The sequence below is a fragment of the Larus michahellis genome, chromosome 4 (assembly GCF_964199755.1).
Source record: "Larus michahellis chromosome 4, bLarMic1.1, whole genome shotgun sequence".
Lineage (NCBI taxonomy): Eukaryota > Metazoa > Chordata > Aves > Charadriiformes > Laridae > Larus > Larus michahellis.
The window spans coordinates 31,585,008-31,612,740 of NC_133899.1; the positions used below are offsets into that span (position 1 = coordinate 31,585,008).

Sequence of the window (27,733 nt, forward strand, 5' to 3'; positions counted from 1 at the left end):
TGACCTTAACAAAAACTGCACGTGTCCTGGGGAGCTGAGGAGGAAGAGGAGGAGGTTCTGGGAGAAGTTTCCAGCCAAAAGACTGGCTCCGCAGGCATCCGAGCCATCTGCTGATGGATGGGGCTGATCTGGGCACACGGCTGGATCCTGGGTCAGCCAGCGCCCACTGGCTTCAGCAGCCTCTGCAGGCTTTCTTCTGCCCAGACCTGGGAATTCGGGTTAGCTGTCACCCCAAGATCAAAGCCTTTCTACTATATATGTGGCATCACCTTGGCACAGGACCTCTGCTTAACAGCTCACAAACCATAGGTTTGCCGTAGTTTACATTTCCTGGTTTCTTTTCTGTAACCATGAGGGTTAGAAATCGCTTTTAAAAAATGAAAGCTGAGAATTGCAAGTCAGTATGCCCCTAGTTGCTGAGGCTTTTGTACTCACGGTATCTTAGGAACTACAGTACTCAAAAATATAAAAAAAAAATATACGAAAGTAATGATACTCTACAATATATTAAGGAGCCCTCTGGAGATAAGAAAAGCTCAGGACTTGATGATTTTTGTTTATTGAGCAATGGCATGTCAAAGAGCAAAGGGAGCCTGGTAAGTATTGACTGAACTTAAAAGCATGTGCAGAAACGTACACACGCAAAGATCACTATGAAAAATGTGCTGCCAAACTGTGCATGAACGAACCCAGCAGCTCAGGCAGCCTGCTAAGCTCCATCAGTAAGAGGGAAATACCGCAAGGGACATTCCTGGGTGCCCACCCAGAGTAAACAGTGGGGCTGCTGCCTGCACGGATGGGCCGGGGCAGGTGGGAAAGGACTGTCCTGACTCCATGCAGGCATGTGGAGTCGAGAGGGTGTACTGGCTCCCAGGGCCATGGTGGGCAGGAGAAGGGCAGTAGCACCAGACTTGCACGGGAAACATTCCCTGTTGTGTCCCAAAGCAAACAGCAATAAAACACACCGCTAATGAGGATGCAACCTGACCCTCTGCAAAGTACATGCCCGAGGACTGTGTGTTTGCCCATGTTTAAGGGGAAGGGAAGGACCGTGCCGGCAAAAACTTCAAGCTCAAGGGGATTTTTTTAAAAGAGCAACAAAAAAAACTGTTTGGATGTTTTGCTGGTAATAAAAGTTACTCACAAAGTAACAGAGAGCAAACACTGCTTTGAAGGAAAGAGAAGTCTATTAAACAAAGAACCTTACCCTGCGGAAAGAATTCCTCTTAACGCTAATGTTAACATATAATTTTTTATAAGAAATCCCAGTGAATCTTCCCTTGAGACTCTTCAGCTCCAGACAAGACAATTCACTTTTTCCTCTCTGCCTGTTGACCTACTCTGCTGATCTTTCTTTGCAGGAAAGAAACAAACTTTTACTCCCATTTTTTGCTTTTCTTTACTAGGCTGTTTATCACACCGTTACACAAACCGTCCTCAGACCCGTTAGAGCCTGTGCAGGCAAAACATCTAGATTTTAATATTCTACAGCAGGAGACCAGCAGCTCCAGGAAGCTAAAGAACCCATGATGAAACCGCACATGACAGCATTCATAACCTTATATCTGTTATTTTAAAAGTCAAGAAAACAACATACAATACAGAAGCCACTTCTAAGGAAGATAAAAGAATGCATTTAATGTAGTGAAAGGCAACCTGTCATCCTGACACCTTCCTGGTTTTGGGGGAGTCAAATTAACAACACTTAGCAAGGTAGATGTGACAGCACAAAGCAGTTGGGTTACTGAAGCAATCATCAACATCTATTTCAATTAGGAGCATAATGTTAAACATGGATAGTGCTCTGGAAAGAAATTAGGATGGTGGAGAGCAATCCAGGATGTAAGAAGTTTAGGAACTGATGACCTAGGGACAGTATCATAGAAGTATAAATGATACTCTATGGAGTAGTGCTAATCAAAACCAAAAGATTTTGATCTCATCCCTGGAAGTGTTCAAGACCAGGCTGGATGGGGCTTTGAGCAGCCTGGAGTGGGAGGTGTCTCTGCCCATGGCAGGGGGGTTGGAACTAGATGATCTTTAAGGTCCCTTCCAACCCGAACCATTCTTTGATTCTATATGATTCTATGATTTTGCAGGCAGTTAAACATAGGCTTATATTTAAGTATCAGAATCATCTCATTGAAGCTATTAGATATGAACACAGTACTCGAACACCTTGGAATGATGAATGTCTATTTTCACAAGTTTCTGGAGGAGCACCACCCCTAGTACTTCTGCTTTAAAAAAGGAGCAGGCACACAGGGATGTCAAATAACACACCACAGAGTAGTTCCAGAGATTTGCAAGCTGATCGCTACACGAGGCTATAAATCCATATGGGGCAGTGCTCTGTCTGAGCAAAAATGCCTGGTCTCTCGATGTCCTTTGGGATCAAGTTACCCCAGCAGAAGTGGTGAGTGCATGGTGGGCACCTCTGCCCTGGTGGGGCTTTATGTGTGAACACAGCTCTCCTGACCCCCAAGCCAAGCTGCTGAGTAGAATCTCTGCATTGTATCCTCTTGTACTTCTTGCTGTGAAGCCAGTGCATTTAGAGCCAAGTCAGAGTGACTGCGCCAGTCAGCAGAGGCAAGCTACAAAAGTAGCGCAAGGGAACAGGAAAGCAGGAGTGCATCTCACCCATCCAAAAGTAAGTTATTCCCCTGTGTTATTGACCATGGGAATAAGTGAGATCTGAGGGGCATCTCCTTCCCAGGAGTGTTCCCAGACTAGCAAAGGCAAAACCACTTGCTGTACCAGGTATCTAGGCCTTAATGAAGAATTGTAATGAAATTCAGGTCCAGCTGCTCAACACTAGTCCCACTATGCAGGACGTATTTTTCCTATTTTCTCACTCAGATTTCACCTGTAAAATGGTAACACTAAGGCAGTTCCTCAATCCCATCCTTAGTTCAGCAGCATATTCACAAAGAACATTTTCTGATAAAGAAGAGCACGCTGAAATGCGTTTTCCTGCAACAACTGTTCTAGGTACCTTAGCAAGATCAGGTCTGTGACACATCACAACCCCAAAAGCTCCCCACCTTAGACTAAGAATGGAACAAGCAATCCATCACATGCTATGACACATTCCCCAAAACACGCATACACTCAAAACCCTAAAGTGGTGTCAGAATGTTTATTGAAGAGGGCGATCTAACTGGCTGAACCAAACCTGGGTAGCCGGTAACTTTTAACATAAGCAAACAGAGATACTGTAAACTTGCTGTGCATGGAAACTGTGTTTATACTTAAACTGGACTTGGAAGACTGAAATAATTTAATAGAAAAATACAGCTTAAGTTCCCAGGAGCTCTGAATGACCTCAAGATTGTTCTGAAAAAAACAGAAATATAGGGACATATCCAATGGTGCAAATAGAGTTACACAAATTTTCAAAGTCAACTAATAAAATACATTTAGTTGCCTATTTGTCATGATAGCTTTGCAAATATGCTTTTAAAACCCCACTTTTCAGTCCCACCAAACATTTTTTTGTCACTTGAGTTATCAGAACTGATGGTAAGCGTTCTGCAATGTAAGTGCTGCCTCATTTACTTCTTAGTGAGTTTTGTAATTGCTGGATCTGTTCTTTCTAGCCATACTGTTAAGATTCTTACTAGCACATGACACGACAGTCAACTTAGTGATGCAGTGCAAGTAGATTAGAAGAGGAAAAAAAGGAACAGATGCAAGAATAAGAGAATGGTTTAGGCTGGAGGGGACCTTAAAGATCATCTTGTTCCAAACCCCCTGCCATGGGCAAGGACACCTCCCACTAGACCAGGCTGCTCAAAGCCCCATCCTGCTTGTTCTTGAACGCTTCGAGGTATGGGGCATCCGTAACTTCTCTGGGCAACCTGTTCCAGTGTCTCACCACCCTCATAGTGAAAAATTCCTTCCCGATATCTAATCTAAATCTACCCTCTTCCAGTTTAAAGCCAATACCCCTTGACCTATCAGTACATACTTGTAAAAAGTCCTTCTCCAGCTTCCTTGTGGGCCCCCTTCAGGTACTGGAAGGCTGCTATAAGGTCTTCCCGGAGCCTTCTCTTCTCCAGGCCGAACAACCCCAACTCTCTCAGCCTGTCTTCATAGGAGAGGTGCTCCTGCCCTCTGATCATCCTTTTGGCCCTCCTCTGGACCCTCTCCAACAGGTACACGTCCTTCTTGTGCTGAGGGCTCCAGAGCTGGATGTGGTGCTCCAGGTGGGGTCTCATGAGACCGGAGTAGATGGGGAGAATCACCTCCCTTGACCTGCTGGCCACGGTTCTTTTGTTGCAGCCCAGGACGCAGTTGGCTTCCTGGGCTTTGAGTGCACATTGCTGGCTCATGTCAAGCTTCTCATCAACCAATACCCCCAAGTCCTTCTCCTCAGGGCTGCTCTCAATCCATTCTCCACCCAGCGTGTATTTGTGCTTGGGATTGCCACGGCCCAGGTGCAAGACCTTTCACTTGGCCTGGTTGAACTTCTTAAAGTTTGCACAGGCCCACCTCTGCAGCCTGTCCATCTCTCTCTGGATGGCATCCCTATCCTCAGTGCAGTCAATATATTGAAAAAATAATTTGATTCACCTAGCAATTAAAATAGCTGCACACTGGAACATCTGCATGGACAGTGAACACATCCTGGAGAGATAATGACCACGACAAACTGTGAGCTCTGTTGCTCATGAATCTAGAAAATAATTATTGGGAATATTAAAACACAAGGGGAATATAACCTAATGTTGCACAACAATGATCAAAACTCCTATGATAATCAGGAAATCATTAAATATAATAGTGTTTTGTTTAAAAAAAATGAAGTAGAAGGGGAGCGGGTAATTATTTTGTAACTTTCTTGCTGAAAACAGCGTTAACAGTCTAATGAAGCTGCATTTACTCTTCTGCCATCGGCGGGGTGCGTGGCCACGAACGGAAGCTGACCCTGAGGGAAAATTTGAATGGCACCAAATGACACTGCAGGTTACCAACTGTCCTGGTGTTTGTACCTGCATTTTCCATACCACTCACACAGGTCCCATTTTGACGTAAGAACATCACGCAAGCAGACATGACACAATGAACAGCAAGGTCCTCATCCTGCAAAACTTGACATATGTCCAGGATTGGGGCGACCTGTGGCGAAATTCGGCACATCGGTTACATCAAGTCTTCAGAGGAGGGGGCCTGGTTTAGTGCAGGAGTACCCCATGAATTCTGGTGTAACATGTGGAAATTCCCGACCCCTGGAGAGCATTCGCCAACCTTCTGAGAAAACAGCACCACAAATAGGTGTTTTTGTGGAGTAAAGGTGACAAGGCCCCTGTGTGCTGCTGCTGCGTCCCCGTTTTGGGGGGTGAAACCCGGCATCTCGGCTCCTCGCTGAGGGAAGAGAGCAGGAGGGCGCCGCAGCCCCCTCCCGACACCTCAGCCGCCTCCTGTCGCCGCTCGGCGGGCCGGCCGGCACGGGAGGGAGCTGCCGCACTCCCCACCGCGCCGGGGGCCCGGCCCTGCGCTGCTGCCGCCCGTCCGGCCGCGGGCACCGCCGCGGACTCTGCTTGCGCCGGGGTCGCGCCGCGCTCTGACCGGCTCGGCTCGGCTCGGCCCGGCCGGGCCCTGCCCGCCGCCTTCGGCCCGGCTGCCAGCGGCTGCGCACGCCTCTCCCCTTCCTCCTCCTCCTCCTCCTCCTCCTCCACCACCTCCTCCTGTCGGCCGCTGCCCCTGGCAGGGATGGAGGCCATCGAAGAGCTGGAGCTCAAACCCTGCACCTCCTCCCTCTACCTGCGTCCTTTCCGCCTCTGTTACCGGCAGGTGAGTGGGGCCAGCGGCTCGCCCCTTGGCGCCCGCCCAGCCCCTTCCCTCACGGCCAGGCCCTCCCGTCCCGTCCCCCCGCCCCTTCCCTACGCCGCGGCCGGGCGGCGGGGCCTCTGTCCCCTCGTCGCGGCGCAGAGAGGCAGGAGGCCGAAGGAGAAGGGACGGCCGACCCGCCGGCCTCTCTGGTGTCCTGTCACCCCCTCCCCGCCTCCGCCATTTTGGGACACGGGCGATGTCGCCGGAGGAGCCTGCGCCTCAGCCTCATGGCGCCCTCCCGCCCCGCACCGCCCGGGACCGCCCCTCAGGCGGTTGCTCTGCGCCTGCCCGCCCGCCGCAGCCTTCCTTGGCCGGCGGGGAAGGTGGGGCTCAAGGCGGCCGGTGGAGGTAGCTCGAAAGACAGGTGCCTGTGGAGGGCACTGCCTCGCGGTGTGCCACCAACTCCAGCTCCTTCATGTCCCGCTACCTCAGCGGGGTTTGGAGCTGTCTCCTTATCCCCATTCTTTTTTTGCGGGGTTCGCTTTTGAGCAGGGCACGTCTTGATTTGGGCCTTGCTTTGGTGCAGAGTTGGTAGATGGAGCCCGTTGTTGCTGGCCAGCCCTCAGCGTGGCACGTTTTTACTTAACGTCGGCAAGCTAATGCCGCTGCTCTGTCAGCCTCAGCGCTGGCAAGTGGGAAGCGGGGAAGGAAATCCCTTTCCTTATCATGTTTGTATCAACGTGAGTCACCTCGCACAGGATGCCTGAGAACTGGTACCTCCAACAGTGGCGGGAAAGGAAAGTGGCTTCTCACAGCATAAAGTGCTGCCTGTTCCTTTTCTGCGAGCGAGGTCATGCACAAACCCTGTTGTTTCTATGGCTGACAATGCGGCATTGGCTGGTCCAGGGTGAGCTTTTACCCAGGTTGGAGGAGTGGAAGTGGAAATGCGGAAGAATTTAGGCAGCCCTAGAAATGCATGCTGCAGACCACATCTTATTCCTTCTTTGCTTTGCTTCTAAACACATCGGTTGGAAAGGCAGAAGAGGGAATGTATATGGAGGAGGTGTGTTTAAGTCCAACAGTGAGATAAGATATAGAAAAGGAAAAACAAGGGTTGATAGCTTGCATCAAAGCAGATGAACTGATTTTTTTACCTTTTTTAAAGACATTTGGTACATGATTTTCCTAAAGAAATCTCTCTTCTTATTGGTTGGGATAAGTAAAACATTTTGATTTGTGAACAGCTGAAAGCTTTATACTGAATTATTTCTTTTTAGGTATGAGAAGAAAACCTGAAGAACATTCTTTCATGTTCTGAATTTTTGCTGGCTTAGTTTATAAGGGAGAAATCTTTCTTCTTAATTTCATTTTTATTTCTGAGTCATGCGCTATTTACATGAAAAATAGGATTTAATTAAAATGTGCAAAACAGTATTACAAAATTACATTTAATTGAATACAAGTGCCTTAAATGTGATGAGTACAGTAAAGAAGAAATAAGGATGCGTTTGGTCACGTGCTGTGATTTGACAGAGGCCAGCATTGCCCCCAAAAGAAGTAGATTTGCCCTTTCTTCACAACGTGCTGCTTCCTCTCTTGCACAAGTGTTTGTGCAGCAACACAGTGAGCTGTATCAAGGGATCTGGTCCAGGTCAAACCTAATCTGGCCAAATAAAGAAGTTAGTTTTAACCTAAACAAGGTCTCTGATTCAATTCAAATGCTTATGCTGGCAGACAGGAGGTGGTAACGTGGTGGTTAGGGAAGAGCGTTTGGGGGCTGGTTGAGGGCAGAGATTGCTTCTCTTGGCCACAGCACTGTCTTAAAATGAACATGAAAACATAGTTTATATGGCATCTGTATAGAAGCTGGCTTGTGTCCAGCCTACTGAGAGCATAAGCTCAATGAGTGCACAACTGTCTGCACGTGACCTGGGAGACAGGCCCTACGTTTATTAAAAACACATTTTGCATTTAAAAACTGACTTACTAACCAGAGGAAATGCTAAATATTTTTAGTCATTTGACTAATTCTTTCAAAGGCATTTAGGCCTGCTGAAAACCCCATTAAATACCTAAACAGTAAAGTGTCTTAAATCTAAGGGAGTTAGGTGCCTGATCTGCCTAAGAATTTTTGAAAATTCCACCACTCGTCTAAAACTGAAAATGACTTCTGAAATCTAGCCCTTGATCTTAATGGTTTTATGCTGAGTAGATCTTCTCCTTGTCCAACATTTTTTTATTCATTAGCTGAAAAAAGGAAAGAAACTTTTCTTCTTCTAATTTGTGCTTTATCTTAGAGTAAAATTAAAACTACCACTTTTCTGTGCAAACAGGAAATTGAAAGAATTTTTACATACATGTGATTTTAAGACTATTTCTAGGCATTCATGAACACATGTTACAGCATTGGTTTGTAGACATTTCATCATGAATGTGTATGTTACAGCATTGATTCTAAGACATTTCATGTAAAAATTATACTACTTGTGTGGAGGTAATTTTGATCCCATCACTATGGCTAAACCAGTTAAGTTTTCAACAAGTACACATAAATTTAGATATAGGTGATTTATATCACAGTTTACCCTGCAAGTCTGGTTTTATCCATTCCACCTGCAGCCCACTGAGCTGAAAAACACACTTAGTCTATCAGGTTTGCAGACCACCAGAAATCCTCAAGACATCAGAAAGGGATCCTGGAGGGGGGTGAAATCTAAACAAAATGCTGAGGAAATACTGTTGTAGGCCCACACAGGTTACACATCTGAAGAAGGTTGTGGTCACACCTGATCAAGAGTGGAGCCAGAGACTTGGGTGGTTGTCTACCTGTTCGTTGCAGGCACTTAACAGATTCAGAACTGTAGCCCCAAAGATCGGATTAGTGTTTTGGCCAGCTGAGTATTTTCCTTGGGTATGTTACTATCATGTTAGGCAAAACTCCAGCAGCATCTTTCTAGGTTTGTGCTCAAGTCCTAAGTTCCCCTTGTTCCAAGAGCTTGACTTGTCCTTTGGATTGGACCTGTTGCATTTGGTTACATAGAGAAATACTATTCGAAAATATCATGAGAAAAAAATGTAGGTTTCTGGCTATTTAATTGTAGTAAGGATTGTCGTAATTTTTAGGACTTCCTGAAGTTACAGCAATTTATGCCCACGGTGGATCTGCTCTTCTAATAGAGGGTCTTGAGATCTTTTTGTATGAGGTCTTTCATTTTTCTCTTCCTCTGCCCATCCATCTTGTTTTAAATAAAAGTCATGAGCACTGCATATTTATTAATTATATTCTTATAAAGTGTAAAAGTAAGTGTACGCCCTTCTGGAAGAATGTTAGGCTTTGAACCATGTGAATGGAGGCAGCTTGGTGTTAGGCATACAAGTTTTGGGGAGTAGCCTGGCTCTCCAGACAAATCACTGTACCAACCACTTTCTAACTCATTTGTTCTGTCTTTGTAAGTGCAAAGGCAGAAACAGAAGTGCAGCAAAGGAGTCATGGAATTGGGCAAGCTGCAGGCAGATTTGGTTAGGGCCAATGTGGAGGGGTAAGGTACAGTTTAAAACTATGGTCTTCAAACTAGACACTGAACAGCTCCTCAAAGTGGACCTCACTTTTCTACTTGCGATTTTCAGCTGTCAACCCTTTCCTCAAGATGAGGCCGTCAGTCAAGTGAGCCATGTTATTTTAAGTGGGGTGGCCTGAGGGTAATAGATGGACAAAGTACCTCATATAGCCTGATGAATATCCTCTTCGTTTTGTCAGTAGGAATCCTGTTTATGTATTTTTTTTCTGCTTAATTCTGAAAGAAGAGAATTCATTTATCTCACATACAGGATGGCATCTGGCTAGTTTAAATGTGTGCTTGCCCTCAAAGTGCAAATTGATCTATTGTCTAAAGAGTTTTGGTTGGTTTTTTTTAAACATATATCACCTCCTGAAGAATTGGCTTCTTTACCAGAACTCCATGGTAAGTCTCTTTTCACTTTTTCCTATTGAAGTTTTTCTGCTTTTCATAAATAATTTATTCAAGAGACCAGAGGGATGGCTAATGAGAGATTAACTCAATGCCCAAGGGCTGGGGCATTTCCCTGGGATGTGGTAGAGTCAGGCTGCAAGATCTTGCTTCAATTAATATTGCTTCCCACATCACAGGAGAGTGTGCTCACTGCTGGGAAACACATTTGTGTGTAAATCCTCAGCTCTCTTTTGTGTATGTTAGCCAGCCACTGGCCTATATATTAGACAAAAAAAATACCAAGTTTAAGAATTGTACTGAGACTAAGTCATGAAGCAGACTCCAAGTAGTAACAGTGGAATGGAGTTGTTGGGTTTGGGGCAGCATTAAGTATCCAAATGGGAATCTGGATTCAACGTAGTCTTCTTAATCAGCACCTGCACAGGGATTTCAGTGGTTCTGCATGTTGGATTTGGACCCTAACACAGCATTTTGACAGACAGTGGTCTGGTGAATCTTGCTGTAGTAACTTAAGAAGTTACTGCCTGCAATTGTTTGTTCCTGTGCTAGCGGTTATTACCCTCCAAGAATCAGCAGAAAGGAAAGTAGTTTTGCTCCAGCTCTTACTCCGCTGTTCGAGTTCAAACCCACCTCCATCAGTCCTTGAAGCTAAATTACTGAGCTTTGCACAGGGCTAAGTGTAGTGCCTTTGCATATTTTTGGTGACCTCTGTGCTGGGGACAGTATCCTTCAAGGAGAGGCAGAGCATCAGCTGTGGGGAAGCATCTAGCCAGGGGAATAATATCTTGAACCGTTACAGACACTTTTGCCCAGAGCTCACATATCAAAGCCTTTGTGGATCTAGACCAGACTCCTATAGCTTTGTTTTTGAAGGTTGTTCTGGCAAGGGAGCTCTTGCCACTGTTTCCTCGCATTGTATAAACATACACGTGCATTCTGCCCAGGAACTTTTAGAAGTTTGCTACTAGACTAATATCAACTGTCAGTAATTTTCCCAGAATGTATGTAAGTGAGTTTGTATTTCAAATCTGTGGAATGGCGAATGGGCACCTGTTCCAGTGATGCAGGATAAAGCTCAAAAACTCCATGCATATCTATGGAACCATACAGTCAGTAGGGGTAAATTGGAACTTTTTTTGTGAACTTCATGTTCCTTCCACACTTCAGAGTAGTCCAGTGCCTGAGCATCACATTTCCTCTATTGATTTAATGTATAGAATCATTCATTTTGAAGTTAAACATGAAAAATGCTCCCTTTGATTTCATTTTAATGCATAATGTTTACATGCAGTGTTAAGGGAATTCAGTTTTAATCTCTTTTACAGCCGTTCTACAGTAATTTTCAACACTACTGTAGATTTTAACACATCATGAATTTTTATAATGGTTGGAAAATGTACTTCAGCAATAGTGCACAATTCATCATGAAGAAGGAATTTCTTATTTCTAATCTTAGATTTGCTGCTTTGCTTTCTTTTGTGACCGTGAGCAGCCACTCTGTTTCTGTGCCTTACAATTTAACTGTCTTGGAGATGTAATGAAGATTAAAACCCTGATTCTATGTATACATGGAGAGAGAAGTGAGGCCTGTATCATTGATGTAATGAAAACTTTGAAGATGAAAAAAGCGAAGTGGTGCAGTGTTACAATAATATTAATAATCTGATTTTACATTCAGAATTTTTTTTTATATGGTAATAGCAAAATGAATGTGCCCAGCTGCCTGAAATATTCTCTGGAACTTCCGTCTGCTTTTTTATAAACATAAAACATTCTTTTCTATTTTGACAGTTAAAAACGATGCTGTTGAGGGAGTAAACAGATTTTTAAGTTACCTGTTCAAACAAGTAAGTCTTCTGTTGAATCTTCAAAAGGCTCCAGTAGTAGGAAATATGCTACCAAGTAATACATTTACTTGCAGTTCAATTTTTCAGTGAAGAAGTGCAATAAAAGGAGATGCCATTTTCGCTGCAAAATTTGTCTCATTTTCTTCAGCTTGTCACGTCTGTTATGTCAGTATATAGTGTTAATCTTAAATGCAAACATACCGCTTCTAGCTCAGGAAGTCTCAGAGCTGCAAATTGCAGGAGACTGAGAGTACTTTAACAATATATTCTTCCTTAGGCATCTTGGCTTCTGTTAGAGACAGATTTTTGATCTGACTGCTCCTGTGTTAACCGGGAATTATGGTTGAAGTGCAGTATAATTCTTTTATATGGGTGAAAGAAAAGAAACGTGAAGTTTTTGCAACAACAGCATTAGGGAGTTAAGTACCAAGGGAACATAATTTTCTTTGAGAGAAACCGTGTTCTTTGCAATTAGAGCACAGGTATAAGAAAAGAAATGAAGGAATCTCGGTGTATCTGCTTCTGGCTCTGACATACACTTTGAATTAAACTCTGGAAATGTGTACAAGTTATTTTTGTAGGAGACAATTATGAATTACTAAAGGGGGAAATGAGAAGAATTAGTTAATAAAAGTAGTAGTTGAAAAGAACACTAGTACTTGTTTTTATGTCAGTGAATATTATTTTGTATTCATCTTAATTTCTTTATCCAGCAGGCTTTGACAAGTGAATGTAGGGTTCTTTGAAGTAAATACATGAAAAGTAGTTGGCAGTGACAAAACTTCACATTTTTAGGTCAGTCATACTATGATTTAACAAACTTACGACAGCAAATGTCGCTTATTGGAAAGGGTAAGGCTCTGTCAAACATCTTTTGTAGCATCCTTGCACAGGGCTGAACTGTGTCTACACTTGCATAAATGAACATTAAGATCTCATTTAATGTCATCAATAGCTAGACTACTTGGGTTACTGTGCAATAGCTATGAAGTTAAGACTGACTATTAGGAGGAGGTATGTAAGTTGTAGTTAGTTTAACGCAGTATTTTCAAGTTCTGATATGTAGCTCACTGAGGGTCATTGGATAACTTGTAGGTCATCCACGTGAGTTGACGAAGAAAAGCAGATCAATTATCAGCAGATTTTAATGTGCTACCAAAGTCTGCAGCTTCACTGGAAGATGTTTCCAGGTCTGCAGATGAAGAGGTTGCAAACCATTGGCTTTGACAATACCACTCCAGTACCTTCATCTGCAAGGGCTTGTCTACACAGGACTTTCCTGATTAACTCCATGTCTCATTCTACAACAAAGAGTCTCATTCTGTTTACGTTAAACCATTTTCAAAGTACGATTGCACTTTGAATTCTTACCCTACCTTAATCCATGTTAACTTTTCAGTGCATGCCCTAAGGGAGCAGTAAACTAAACTGAATGACTGTGTCCACATAGGGGTTTAATGGAGTTTAACTACCAGAACTCAAGTTCATCAAGGTACTTATTTCAGATTCATTTTCTTGATGTCCTGGTATAGACAAGCCCTAAGAATGAAAGTGGTTTAGTTCTAAGTGAATGAACCATGTTATAAAATCCATCACTGAGATCTTACTATATTTTCTGTGTGTGTGAAATACAACTACTGCAGGGTATAAAGTAGGCTTTTGTGACTTGTGTGGTACCGTGTCTTTTGTAGTAATTGCAGTTAGATCTGAAAAATAAAACAGTGTTCATGTTCTTCTAGAACTGAGTGCTGTATTTGTTTTTCAATTTGGATCAAAATACATATGTTTGCTTAAATAGCAGAAACTTCTTTTTCCCAGTACAAAAAAATCTGTCAGCTGAATCGTACTTTCAGCTATGACATTATGTGTATTTGGTATGTTTTAAAGCAGATGAACATTGTAACATTTTAAGTGTTTACAGCAAATCTGACTGTTATGGAAATTAGACATTTTCTGTAAATGGGAATATTCTTTAAAATGTCTGGTTTTGATGGTCTATATGGGATGAAACTATACTTCATTATATTTCTGAAAATACAAGTGTACTTTAAATAACAATTTTACCTCAACTGCTGCCTATTTTAAAATACATTTGTATTTTCAGCTGTAACTCATAAAGGTTCATCTCCCATGCTTTGAAAACTCTACACAAGTTGTTGTTGCATAAATAAGCATGTTTTACACAGCAGGCACATAAAGCTAACTGCTCCTCTGACTTGCATTCAGATTAATTATTCTTCATAATTTTTAATGAAAACAAGGTAAAGAATTTGCCTTTTGGTAGTGTCCTTGAGACATTGATCAAAATCTTGTTAATACAGTAACGCTAAAGTTTACTGAAGTTTAAACAAAGTAAAGCTCAGTTTTTCCTAGTGGTCAGCTCATGTCACACTAAAGCCCCGATCAGTGATCAAAACAGCATTAATTACTTGTTTCACGTTGCGGTTGCTGTGTCAAAATCCTTTAAATACCTCTTGGAGCTGAGAGGGAATCTTACGGCCTGTGACAGAGCAGCTGGTCTGGACATGGGCTGATGCCCCAGTTGACAGGTTGTTGGATTAGAAAGAATATCAAAGGCAGTGAGTAAGATTAGGGATAAGTGAACATCTGACAGCAGTTTGCAGCAGGGGAGAACAGATGATAAACAATGGGAGCGGGGTGCGTGGGGGGGTGAGAGGTGAGAAGGCCATGGGAAAAGTGTGGCGGCAATCACTAAAGCTCCAGGTTGCTGAGCCTCATGAATAGAACAGGAAATGGGATTTGCTGGGACAGATGTGCTGAGCAGTGATGAATACATTATAGGGAAATGAGGCTAAACTCCTAAAGGTGAGAGATGTTCTTTCTCTGGAAATAGAAAATACGGGGGGAAAAAAAGTTTACCCTCCTGGCGAAGTAAGCATTAAGACTTGAAAATTAATACAGAAGGAAATAATGATAATGGTAATTTTAATTAAATGGTTATTCTGCAGTAGCATTCATGGCAAACTCTAGGTCATGTACTTCTGGCATACAGTCTTACAGTGCTATTACATATAGAGTATTGCAAGTATTTATTTTAAACCTAAAATTGAACAAATGGTAGAATAGTTTGGATGATGGAACAGCCTGAATGGAGGCTCTGACTGGATAATGCTCAGATGCATATTCTCTATTTGGCATGTATTATATAGCACTCACATAACATATGTTTGATCCTGCCACCGTTAAAAGAGAGTTGTACTGAGTGATCTTGTGAGGTCCTTCCAGCCTTACATTTTTTCAATTCTGTAAAGTGATTGTATGCTGGTAGAAAATTAAACATAACTGTTCCTGTTCCTTAGGATATTGTTTCTATAATTCTCAGACTTCTTTAGTTTATATTCTTGATGGATCCCTTTCCAACATTTACGATATAATTTTCTCAGAAAGCCAACAGAAACTTTTTGTGTGGTTACTGATAGGACTGTATGTCAGTTCACTAACTTGGAATTTCTCCTATGGTTTTTGTTGTTTTATTTTTATTTTATTTTTTAAAGAAAATCTCATTTTAAAAATCTCACATTAACATTTTAATAGTGTATTACTTTAGCAGAAGGGGGAGACGTAGAAAGTATGCTGACGTTGCTCTGAGAAAGTATCAGTAAGATTTATTCTCAGACATCTAGAAGTTTATTCCACAGTGTGTTCTCACAGTTTGTTTTACAAATATGAGCTTGTTAAAATAAAGTCGAAACACAACCTGTGAGAGTCACTAACTGGAAAACATAAAGCTCAGTGGTGTAAGGACAAGAGGTGACTTGGCTGTAATGGGAATGCCAGCCATCTGTCTTTTCTGACATCAAATCTCTCGCATGTGCTGCCCCTGTCCTCAAGGTGAGGAGACATGTACCTGGCCTACTTCAGTCCCTGTTTGCTCCCAGCCATGTGTATTGTGACTGTAGCTCTGGTTTTTAAAATAACAAGGGATTGTAACAAGTATCTGGGATGAATAGGTATGTTCCATATCCCTGCTTCATGGAAGTAGCTCTTCATGTTGTAGAAATACCACGTGTGGTATTTTGATCATAGTGGCATCACTTCAATACAGCAACTGAATAGTCTGTGGAGCTCTGCAGTTCCAGAAGTTCCGCAATATTAGTGATCAACAAAGACTGTACTTCAAATGGCCATAATAATAAAAAAAGAAAATGGTGGTGAGCACAGCAAAACATAGATAAAAAAGTATGCTTTACTAATTCCAGTCAGCATAAGTACTATCCTAATAGTTCTGTATTCCATAAAACTTTGATTTCTACATTTGCATGAAACTATAACTGAAGAACTTAACATTTCTTATGGAAAGTTCCCATTTTGGAGAGCGGTTGGAGATTATTTGCAGTTGGCTTGCATAGTTCTTTAGTTTATATCCCAAGATTTAAACTGTTTACAGGATCACTGCCATTATGAAGGTTTCATAAATACTGCAGTAAAACACAGAACTGTATATAAATCACTAATCAATTAATCACTAATTAATTCAATTAATTGAATGACAGTTGTATATGACTTTTAAGCACCAGGTACGTTTCGCTGTACCAGTGTGCTCTTCAGAATAGATGACGGGTTAGAAGATGTTTCGAAGTTATTTTTTTAATCTTTCTGTGTACTACTTTTTCCCAGCGGGAAGATATGAGGAGATGACCACCACTAGGCGAATCAGGTTTCAGTCGAGTCTATCAAAATTGAGAGGTAAAAATGAAATTAAGAAAATAGCAAAACCTGGAGCTAGTTGCATCTGTCACTTTGAACTGATTTTTGGGGGGGTGGGGAGACAGGACAGGATGAAAAGCCCTGAGGATCTTTGTGAGGAGGGTCTGTGAGAAAGTCTTAGGAGAAAAATCTAAAGATTGTTACTAAGCCTTGGCTTCTATTAGCCCCCTGCTGCTGTTCTTCATCAAGTTGTTTTAAAGGCTTTCAAAGCAAGTGAGTGGAAAATGGTTTCTCTGGAACTTTAAGGAGACTGAACTGAAAACTGTCATTGCTTTATAAGTAGAACACATCAAAGATTGATGGAAGAATTGCTTGTTAAACACATTGTAGATTTTAATTAAAAAAAATGGGAGATATCATAAAAGAGACATCAGATCATCATAACTACCTAAAGGTGAAAGTTTAATGGCTTGTCATCTGCTCAGGAACCCGTGTTAAGTATCTCTTTCATAGCTTTTGTGACCCTCTGTGTGTGTGCATGTGTGCAAGATTTTATTTTCTTTTCCCAAGACATTTTTTTTTTCCTAATGTACAGGAGAAGTACACAGGCACAAAAACGTAGGTGGTGGTTACTGTGCTTTTTAATTTTCTTTCCCCTGCATTTAGGGATGCCGCCTTCTGATATTTTTAACTACCTAGTGCTTCAAATTCTGAAATGTATTTCTTAAATATTTTTCTTTGTGTTGCAGTGTATAAGATATGTTCTGTGTGTTCAGTGTGTACAAAGTGCATTAACGTATCATCTAGTAATTGCGTGAGTGTTTCTTCTGCAACCTGGTCCTCTCACTTTCCTCTCCTCTCCCCACCTTCTTTTCCCTTCACAGTCTTCCCAGACAGTAAATAGTGTGTTTTTTAGAGTTGTGTAGTAGATGTAATTAAAAAAAAAGTGGAAAAAAAAAAAAAGCATGCATAGTAAACAACATTTCCACTGAGACTTTGAGCTTCATTCTTTACGCCAAAATGCTTGTTCTGATATGTCATGCTGCATATGATCAAGGTGCATGTTTGGTAAGCAGATACAAACAGTTGTTTTAAAAGACTAGAATTCCTCAGCAAGCTGATAAATCACACCGTGCATTATTCACTCTCTTAAGATTTCAGAAATGTTCAATGTTGTAGTTTCAGTTTTAATTCATGAGCTCTTTCTGGAGTTAAACAGCTACATCTATGCATGATTCTGACCCTAGATCTGATTCTTAATGTAGAAAGTTGTTTTTCCCAAGAGCCTAATATGTGATTATGTGATGACTGCAATTACTGGATTTTCTGCACAATATGCTTAGAAAAGGTATATACCATCAAAAAGCATAACTTTATGTGAGTGATTCTGTAAGATTTTGATGATGTGCAAGATCACTTAAATTAGGAGTAGCGATATTGACTATGCAATCAACTACATAGAATTTGATAACTTGGTGTTACTGCTTTAAGGATTCTTGTCAATGATATTTGTCATTTTAACCGATGTTTTAATTAGCTATAATAGTTATTTGTGAACTTGGAAGGGATGTAGAATTTTGTTTTGATGCATAAAAATGTTCTAGACTAGAAATGGTTCTGGCCAGACACTAAGATGCTTAGCATGTATTTTTATAAACTTTTGAAATTCCAACCTTGCTGAATAAAATGATGTTTTTGCTCCCCTCATTGGTGAGGTCAGGTCTTCACTTGCATTTCTTCTATTTAATCCTAGTGTAGGCAAAGTCTAAAGCAATTTGACTAACAGATTTTTTTTTACGTAGAAAGTAAGGTGATGGGAGTTGCAGCAGTTCAGTGCTTTTTGACCAGAAATTACATGTTCTGGCAAACTGAACTGCAAGTCAAGATGTGAAAAAAATAGGGGAAACAGGTAAAGTTGTATATTGAGTAGAACATTGTAAATAATTAAAAAAATTATTTAGGATATGAACCTTTACAGCTCTTGTCTATATTCTTATCTTGAACTGATGAAATAAGCTACCAATGTTGGCTTCATTCAATTTTGTTTTGGCTGTAAGACCTACTTTTGTTATTATTTGGCCACGTAGGCTTGTTGAGCTTTTGAAGCAGCAGGATTAGAAGAAAAGTTGGTTATCATATCTTTGGGCAAATCTGTTTTAGAATTTCATATGTACGTCTGCTCTGTTTTCAGCATTGTTACATTCCGACGCTTTAAAATACTGGGCATAGGTAGGCAGTTTCTGGCTTACTTTGCCTGCAAGGCTTGTGTTACTCTTTAGAGTGACATTCCCATAACACTGCAGTTTGTACGGCCTTAAATTTGATCTGTAACTCATCTGATTTGTGCTGCTTAGATAGGTTAAAGAATAACGTGAGATTATTGGCTTCCAATTCAGTGAAACCAGTCAGTAATCATTAGTACAGAAATTACTACAATAGGATTTTATGGGGTAGTTCCTTCAAATTTGAAACCTGATTGTTTCCCCTGTTGTTTCTGTAAAACATCCTTTTTTCTCATCGAGGAGAGATGGTTGACCTGTCAGTCTGGAGAACCCTGTTTCCTTTTATCTCATTACTTTCTCTTTGATCTGTCTAGGAGTTAAAACCTCTTGGCAGAACTCTCACAAGACTCAAGGGAACATACGAGCCTCCCTAGAGCATTATGGTACACACCATAGAGAAAGATTAATTTGTAAAAGTAATAATATAAATGTCAAGATTTAAGTGTAAGAATTATGTTGGGGGGGTGGGAGGGAGTAGAGATTTAATCACACCCAGGGGCTGAAAAAAGATAGTCAGGGAAACTATTTCACTAAACGGAAAAACTGTTGGAATATTTGCTTTTGAAGTATTTCTCAAAAAAACCCAGATGAATGCCAGTTGGCATTGTCTTCCCTCCCCTCTGTCTGTACATTCTTCTGCAGCCCTTACGATAGAGCGGTGGCATGCCTTCCAGTACTGCATTAAGTGGGATGACAAACCACACCTAACAGTTGTGCCTTGGGGAGAGGATGAAAGAGAAAAGAAACAACCTTCTGCAGTGCTATGTTTTGTATACTTTTTGGTCAGAAAAGTGCGTCTTGCTCTTGCAAGAGAAGGTGTGTAATTGTCTGTAGTACTTGTGGAAGTTACTTCTTCATTCTCAGACCAGCCCTGCTGAATCTGTGGAGTGAATTTGTGACCTTCATTCTTTGTCTAAGATTTTAGGCTGTTCTCTGTATGCTGGGTTCATGCCATTGCATGCTCAGGATAAAGTCTTAGAGCTTAAGGTGCGTTGGTATTCTGTTGAAGGAGCCAACAGAAATGGCAAAAAATAGTTTTAACATGCTCATGGTATTCAGTACTGCTGAGGAGACATGCTGAAAATCCCGGGACCTTGTATAGGAGAACACTTGCAGTAAGCGGTAGCCTTGAGTTCCATGGTGTGCAGGAGGTGTCGTTCCCTGCTTTTGCTTCACCATGGAAACACCACAGTGCTGCACCTGGCTTTGCTCCCAACTTTGTTGAAACTTAGGATCTCCCAAGTGCTGCTTGCTAACCTTGTTCAATCTTGTTAATGCTGGTTCTTGGTTGGCATTTACTAGGCTGGTGTGTGATGCAAGGTGTACAGTTCATTGGCTGTATTGTTCCTGTATTGATTTGACTTTGGTATCAAAAATATTTTGTCCTTCATAAGTTATAAATAAATGAATAGATTTGTTAATTACTTTTTAAAATCATACTTAGGTGACCATGCAATTGCTTTACAGGGCCATTTGTGAAACCGAATAACTTTGAAGTTATACATGACAGATTGCTTTCTGTGTTTGTTTGGTTGTTTTTTTTGTGATACAACAGTCTATACACAGACTTTTTCTTACCAGTGTTCTGCTTCAGGTGACACAATTGGTAGTTTTTGTTTCTGAAATTAGACCAGTGTTCATCAACTGCATAGTTTTTGAGTGCAGCTTTATTATCTATCCAAAAATGGAGTGGTCCAGTACTGTGGTAGAAGAGGGATAGGTTTTTTTGTTCTGCTGGCTCTTTGTCAACCAGAGAAGATTTTAATCAGACCCTGTATAAGTTGCAGTGGAATTTGTTAGAATGACGAAAGAGTTAATGAGAAATACTAGGCAATTGATGGTGGTGATTAGCATTTGGCTGAAATACCAGTGGCAACTTAAACTGTGGTTTTATGGTGTTGTCAGTGTTGTTTTCCTGAATGGCATAGTGAAATTAATGATGAAAGGACAGTTTCTTTCCTTCCTCTTCTGGATGAGGGTCATGACCTAGGGTAGCAAAGAAGAAGAAATTATGCTTGTAGGCGTAGTGGTTGCCCTGGGACTGATGATTTTAAGGTTCCTTTTCTCCTTCTACTTGCTATACTTGTGTTTTCTTCTCTCCCTGCCGTGTCTGCAGAGACGAGGTGAGATCCCTAAATCCTGGCAAAGTCAGTGGGGTAAATGTCTCTCTGAGTCAGAGATTCTACTTGAGGTTATCTTCAGCAGTCCCAAATTCTTTGGCGTGCTATAGCAGTAAGTGGTCAGGGGAATCACGAGTCGTGGGAATGAGATTTGGACCAAAGCAGTGTTTGTCCAGTATGTAATATTTGGAGTCTTCTTCCTAAGGTGTTGAAAGGATATTTTGACTAATGAGCTCACAGGATGAGTATGGGAAGGAGTTCAAGAATATCAAGTGAGATTTCTCATCTACTGTGGGGTCTCGGACTCGCAATGGGTACTTTATATTGAATCTCACTCTGTCTTGAAACAGCTACTACAGACATAATTGATCTATGCATGTTATGATGAGTGCAGAATTATTTCCCCAGCCTGTCATTAAATATCGCTAGTCTGAAATTTCACAGGACCTTTATCTCGGTAACTCTGGTCAAAAGAAGTAGCTGCTGATGGGCCAGAAAAGATTGAAACAGGTTTTCTGGAGATGTTTTTCATTCTTTTGGTCTCTTTAAAATTTTAAAGTTTATTTATCTTATAGTTAGCTGTGCCTCAGTAAAATTTAGCAGTTTGGAAAATGTTGCCTTTAGTGACTTAGGAGTGTAAGTGCCATTTTCCAAAGAATCTGGAGGAATCAGGAATTCTCAGTGAATTTCACTAAGGCTCCATCAGGTAGCAGAGTAGAGATGGTTTTGTAACCTTAGGACAAATATTGCAGTTTAAATCCCACCACAGAATATGGCACTATTCAGTAAAGGTGTTTCTGGTATTTGGTTGAAATGACAGTGGTTCAGAGTAAAGTCTAAATTCAGATCTCCCATATTTCCAGTGAGTGCCTTCAAATTTAAGGTTATTGAATGCTACAAAGCGCTTTCTAGAATTTTGGCTTTTGGAGTTGTTCATGAATTATTATAAATTGGAAGAGGGATATGAACCCATGGCTCTTGCTCCCCAGATTAGTTTATTACTGAACTACAAATGACATGTTTTTTTATTTGTTTCTAACTCAATGAATATGTAACAATTCATACAAATAAGGAAAACTCCAGAAAAAGAAATGAAACATAGAACACCTAGGAGTTCTCAGCAGCTCTCCAGTTGAGGTATTTCCCTGGCTTTTAATCTCTGAGCTGGAACAAGCAGATGTGCCTCCTGGATCTATGTTTCTCAGCCTCTTAAGTTGTCTAGGGAATTTTATTTTTCATTTCCCTTAACGTTCACTCAATGTCTAATGTGTAGAATAAACTAAAAAACAAACAAAACCATGCTCCTTTTCCACAAGGATGTGCTTCTAATGTTAGTATCACTTTGCTTGTCCTGATGCAGAATTCAGAAGACAAAATGTTACAATTTCTGATCACAGTTCACCTGAGTGCCTCACACTGAGACAACCCAGTTGTCTCAATTGCTTCTAGCTTCTCATCCTCTTCGAAGGTGTATTAATCCCATTGAACCTCATCAAGTCTGGTATGTCCTTAATTATCTGGCAGATCAGAATTGTAGAATGTGAGACATGAAATTACAGGTACAGTTGTCCCTTCTTTTGTGTGGCACATACCTTTATGTAGTGGCAACATGATTGACAATAGAGAAGCTCTTTTGTGCTGAGTTACTTTAGTCACCAGGTGACATCTTTAGTGTGGTTCAGCGTGTGGTTGCAGAAATGTTTATTCGGTTTGCACACAGAAGACTGTGCAGAAAGCAGGGAAAGGGAAGGTGGTACTATTTTGATGGAATTGCTGATTGAGGTCAGATCAAGCAGAAAGTATGGCAAAAGAAATCTTAGTGTTTTAAATTTCCCAAGTTTTTGACCCTTTGATAGTAATTTTGCAAATAAATAGTTCTGGCAAATTGAGATTTTTTTCTTTAACAATAACAGAAAAATACAGAGAAAAGATTACAAAAAAATGGCCTTTGCTGTGCAGTTTTCAGCAAGTCTGGATATATGTGGTTGTATGAGATGTATAATAAATCTGTTCAAAAAGCACAGTACTTATTTAGAGAAAAGTATTTTGCTGTCACATCAGCTGAATGCACAGTTCGCAAATGATACTCTCTGTTAAATCATCTTTCCTTATTAGGAATATATTCTTTAACTATGTCCAGTCAAAGTTTCAGATTTCATGTTTTACTGTAACTTTGTGGAAAAAGTAGTGTTAGTGATTTTGTAAATATGGAAAGTGTATATTCCTTTTATCCCTGCAAAATAAGGAATTTTGTCACAGGCTTCAAAGGGAAAACACACTTCAGTGAAAATGGGAAAATACATGATGCAAAATTTAATAATACGAGAGGAATTTAAGTAAAACACAGAGCAGTTGAATACTTGCTTTAAATTTTGTCATTTGTGTACTTTTCAGTCTAGAGTCTGAAAAGTCTATGTTAGCAATTGGTTCCTTTCAACAGAATTGGAGTTAGCTTAGTACTAGGAAAACCCCATCTGTATCTCAACTTACAACCTTAAATTATATGCTGACCTGGCAGTAAAATGATGTGAGAAAAGCCATAAATTTGACCTTTGCGCATATCGTGTTTCTTAATGCAAGCATTATATCCTTATTCTTTGTAGTATGGATTTCAATATGCTGTTACGTATTTGCCTTGGAATAAAGTATGTTTGATGTGTATATGCAGTTGTTCTCAATAATAATGTATATTAAAAACAGAAAAACAAGGAAAGAAAGGAGATTTGACTTAATTTAGTGTACTTATATATGCTTAATTCTCATGTTTTATAAATTTCATTCAAAGGTAAGTGATCTTACTGATAGCCGAATGCCAAGCTAAACTGCAACAACTCCATTGTTGAAAAGTACACACAAAAAACAAACTGTGACCTGAAAAGTAAACTTCCAGAGGATTATACAAGAAAGTTTACTTACACATCAAGTATCTTAGTTGTAATTGTTCTGGCAGTTGATGTACATAAAATGAACAAAGTGGCTTGGCCCAGTATTGCATTAACAGTTGAATAAATTAATGCGTTCTCCACTGTTTATTTTACCTCCTAAAGTGTGAAAAAATTGCACCTTTGAACAGTAAACTCTATTGCCATAACCATCTGTTTGCATTTTCATCACAAACTCCTACCAGAATAACCCTCACTTTGAAGAGAAAATTGATATGGGTTGTAAAAATTACAGTCTATGACCTGAAGTTTTGTGTTTCTTGAGGTATCCCCTGGTGTGGTCTCCGCTGGCATACATTATGATATCTTCAAGAAATACCTTTATGTCTTCCAGCTAATTTCAGATAAGAAGTCAGGTCCATACCTCAAAGAGTTTGCTGTCACATAGAGCTGAGCGCCTCGGTCTCTTGTTCAAGATCCTTAAACATGAAATGGGTGTAGTGGAGACCACAGCCCTAAACAGAAAACTGCTGTGTCAGCTGGAGATGGCATGTTGTCTTTAGTGTATAGGAGGGCTTGTCCCCATGAACTATGCTAGCTTAGTCTTACTTATGAAATTGTTAATATTGTCAGTTAAAACCAATTAGCAGCAGTAGTGTTTGTGCTTCATCTAGAATGTTCATTTTTAATATTGTTGAAAAGTCATCAGTTTGTGTATTTTTGGTGCAGATTCCACAATGGCACTAAACCCAGTCATTTCTAACTGAAACATTTGAGTACAGGTAAGCTAAAAACTGCAAAACAACACTATTTGTAATCATGATGCTTTTAAAATAAACATTCTGGATAGTTTAGTAATGAAATCTTACAAGCTTTGTTTAAAAAACAAACATTCCCCCCCTTCCTCTTGAGCTTAAACAGTGGCTTGTTTAAAAAACAGTAAAATTCCATAACACTTAAAACTCTTTTGAAGTAGTTCTTCAACATCAGCAAGTAATTCTGCAAATTGCTTTTGAAGATGAGACTTCATTTACTCCAGCGTGTGCAGTCTGATGGGGTGGATTAGTGGGTGTGGACTGAAATTGTAATGTAGGCTTTTTTGTGTGCATGTGTCTTTCTCTAAAACACTCCTTATCAGATACATCTCTATCCTCTTGGAATAATTTTGAATAGAGCAAGGCTGTTCTGTGTAATAGGCATTGATGAAAATTTGGTATGTATATAGTGGTATTACATTCAAGTTAATGACTAAAAATAAAATTTTTCATCAGGTTTTATAGTAGAGCTTTTTTTTTGAATTATTATTATTATTGTTATTATTATTATTATTATTATCAGATCAGTTCCCAGAACGAGCTTGCTGCGTGGTTACACAAATGTCAATGATGGGGTAGGGGTAGAGCAGAGATGTGCAGCTGGGTAGGAAAAGGGGCAGCCTGCGTTTCGATTGACTTCCACTGGTACGGGACTGCACCCTGGGACTCAGTGAATTTAATAACCACACTTTGCATTTAAATTAGTAGTTGTGTTACAGGATAGCCAAGCATAAGGCAGTTCCCTAATACCGATGTATACATTCAAAAGGAAAAAAAGAGGGCTGGGCACTTAACTAATGCAAATTAGAATGATTTTATTGATTTTATTAGTTTTTTGAATTGAGTTGCATGGTTTTATGCCAGCTCCTTTCATTTTGAAAGATAGGTGATACTTTCTATGAAATCTGTAATTATATAAAAAGAAGACAGCTTTTCCCTGCTTATCACAAATCAAACCTTTAAAGTAGACAAAAAAACCTGTGAGGTTATTATTTCAAACAGATTTCGTATGCAAAATAGTCTGTTCAGGACAGGGTTTTTCTTTTAGATGAAAAAGTTGAATATTAATTGTCCTTGAATTTTTTGACTGTTTCTTTGCACTGTTTTTTTGTGGATGAAGAAGATTTTTAGATACAGCGTGGAAGCTCTCTAGCTTCTATAGACAAAAGTCCACACCACTAATTTATTAATCCAATAAAAATATTCAACAGGAAGCAATGAAACTTAAAGTGTATGGAACAGGTATTTTATTTCATTCTTATTTGGAAAACTTCACAAGTCCAAACTTGCTTTAGCTGTCTTTCTCTGTTTGATTTCTGTTCTTCATACAGGTTTCCAAGCGTCATGTTGACTACTAATGCTTTATTTCTTAAACACATCCCAAACTATGGATTTTTGGGAGTCAAAGCTGGTGGGTTTTTTTTTTTTTATTTTTTTACATGATTTTTGTATGTGGTGTAGTGTTGAAAATACTATGAAAATATTCAGACAGTGCAAGGTCACTAATTGTATGATAGGAAAAGTGAAAAGCATAAAGTATTCAGTCTTGAGTCTGGCCTGGAAGTAGAGCTTCTGTGGGCACATCATTGCGGACACTGGAAACATTATGTATTGATTATATATAACAAAGAGTTATAGCATTAATAATTCAGCTGGCAAGAAATGGTTCATATATTAGATTATAAATCCTCATATATTTCCACTGAAAACTGCTACAGATGTGACATCAGATTCCATTAAGCTGAAAGAAGAAATGTAACCAGGAAATCTCAACTGATAGGAGCACTTCTTCTGTAGCAGATGGAGAAAGAAACGGAAAGGTTCGTTTATAGAGGGATGAGGGCTTATCCAGTATCTCCTGTCTTGCCAGGTTTAGCACGGGGGAGGTCCACCCTGTTTAGCCCAAGAACTGTGGCTCAGGCAGAAGCAGCAGCTAATGCACACCTTCAGGGCATATTTTCCCATTGTAGTAGCATATATTTTATAAACCAAAAAAGCAATGAATTACTGAGTTGCTTTTATTGCAAATTTACATTGTGGCAGCTTTTATTGGTCATAAAAAGGTGAATATGACTGAAAAGCATTAAGCTAAGACCACTTAAGGAAATAAAAGTGGCAGGAGGCTGCAGGAGCTGACTGCGCTAGTGCCGATTTTTGTCTGTCTTCAGGAGTCAGTCACTTGATTCCCCAGGCGTGCCGCTCATCTGGATTAACCTGACGAAAACCCATCTAATGAAGTGACAAGCTTGGTGTTCTCTTACCATGCGGTTCTGGGCAACAAGTAGACACCTCAACGACAGAATGCGTAGTGAATTTCCAGACAGAGGCATTGCTGTGCACGTTGGTATTAAACTGTGTAGATAAATTTATCAAAGATTAGTTGAATGTGAAAATGACTGTAATAGAAAAGCAAGTTTTACACGTTTTTAAAGAAAAAAATACCCTCATACCTTTAAAAAAATTCTTTGAGAACAGAAAAAAGCAAAATCTGTTTATTCCTGTAGGGAGTTTTATGCTCTGTTACATGTAAATCATTAAACAGAGACCGCACACTTGCTTGGCTTTGCTGACTCTGGTTTAAGACCGTTATTTGCCAATTAATTCTCCTATGTATTTTTCTTTACCTATAGTGTTATTATTTTATTGGATGAAGAATGATCGTAATCCCTTTGCATTAAGGACAGTAACTGCTTTTGTGTCTTAGGAGCATGGAAACAGTAAATGGAACAGTGAGGACAGAGTTATTTTTATGTTATAATTGCTTTGACTTCTTGAGTTGTGGGTTTTGGTGGGGGTTTTTTTGGTTTTTTTTTTCACGAACATGGAACATTTAGTTCTTGGATGACTGCTTTAAACCCAGTCCAACTGGTAGAGGCTAGGGGATCATGACTGTTGTTTGCCATTTTAACCCTCATAACTTGTGCACGTAGCTTATCTATACCATAATGTATTTGTCTTTTTTCCTTAACTGCCTCTGTTTGTTTACACCAACTTTTGTCTGGGCTCTAACTGAATTGTAAGATCATTGAACAGGAACTGTTCCCACTACATATGTTCAGTGCCTATCACAATGGGTCGCCAAACGTCGTGTTGTCTCTCCTGTAATGTAAACAGTAAGAAGTTAATCATTGTCACGAACAGATTTTTTTTTTTCTTTTAGTGGCATATGTGAAGTTAGTTTGCTTATTTTGGACATAGGTCTCCAACATTTTAAGCCATGTGCCTGCTTGGCTTGTTACCAGTCTCCTCAAAAATCTGTAATACAAAGTATGAGCCATGTGTACTGAGGTGGTTTTGGTGTGACTTTACAGCTCTTGGCAACTTTGGATTTGTCTGTCCCAGCAGAATTTTTCTGTGGATAAATGTGGGAGAT

The 27,733-nt window shown here is 40.2% G+C and overlaps 1 protein-coding gene across 5 annotated transcripts in view; it reads left to right on the forward strand.

Moving 5' to 3' along the window:
• The first annotated feature begins 5,366 nt into the window (after window positions 1-5,366).
• The window catches only part of NUDT14 (nudix hydrolase 14), a 60,603-nt gene continuing 38,236 nt past the window's right edge, over window positions 5,367-27,733 (forward strand). Inside the window, exons 1-2 of one of the 5 annotated variants that reach the window (XM_074583790.1) lie at window positions 5,753-5,796; window positions 25,692-25,771. In XM_074583790.1, coding sequence (XP_074439891.1) covers window positions 25,718-25,771 — 54 coding nt within the window. In that variant the 5' untranslated portion in view covers window positions 5,753-5,796; window positions 25,692-25,717. Of the gene's footprint in view, window positions 5,797-6,042; window positions 6,159-11,567; window positions 11,594-24,274; window positions 24,328-25,691; window positions 25,772-27,733 lie in introns of those variants that run through there. The other 4 variants (XM_074583792.1, XM_074583789.1, XM_074583788.1 and 1 more) reach the window with 4 other exon arrangements.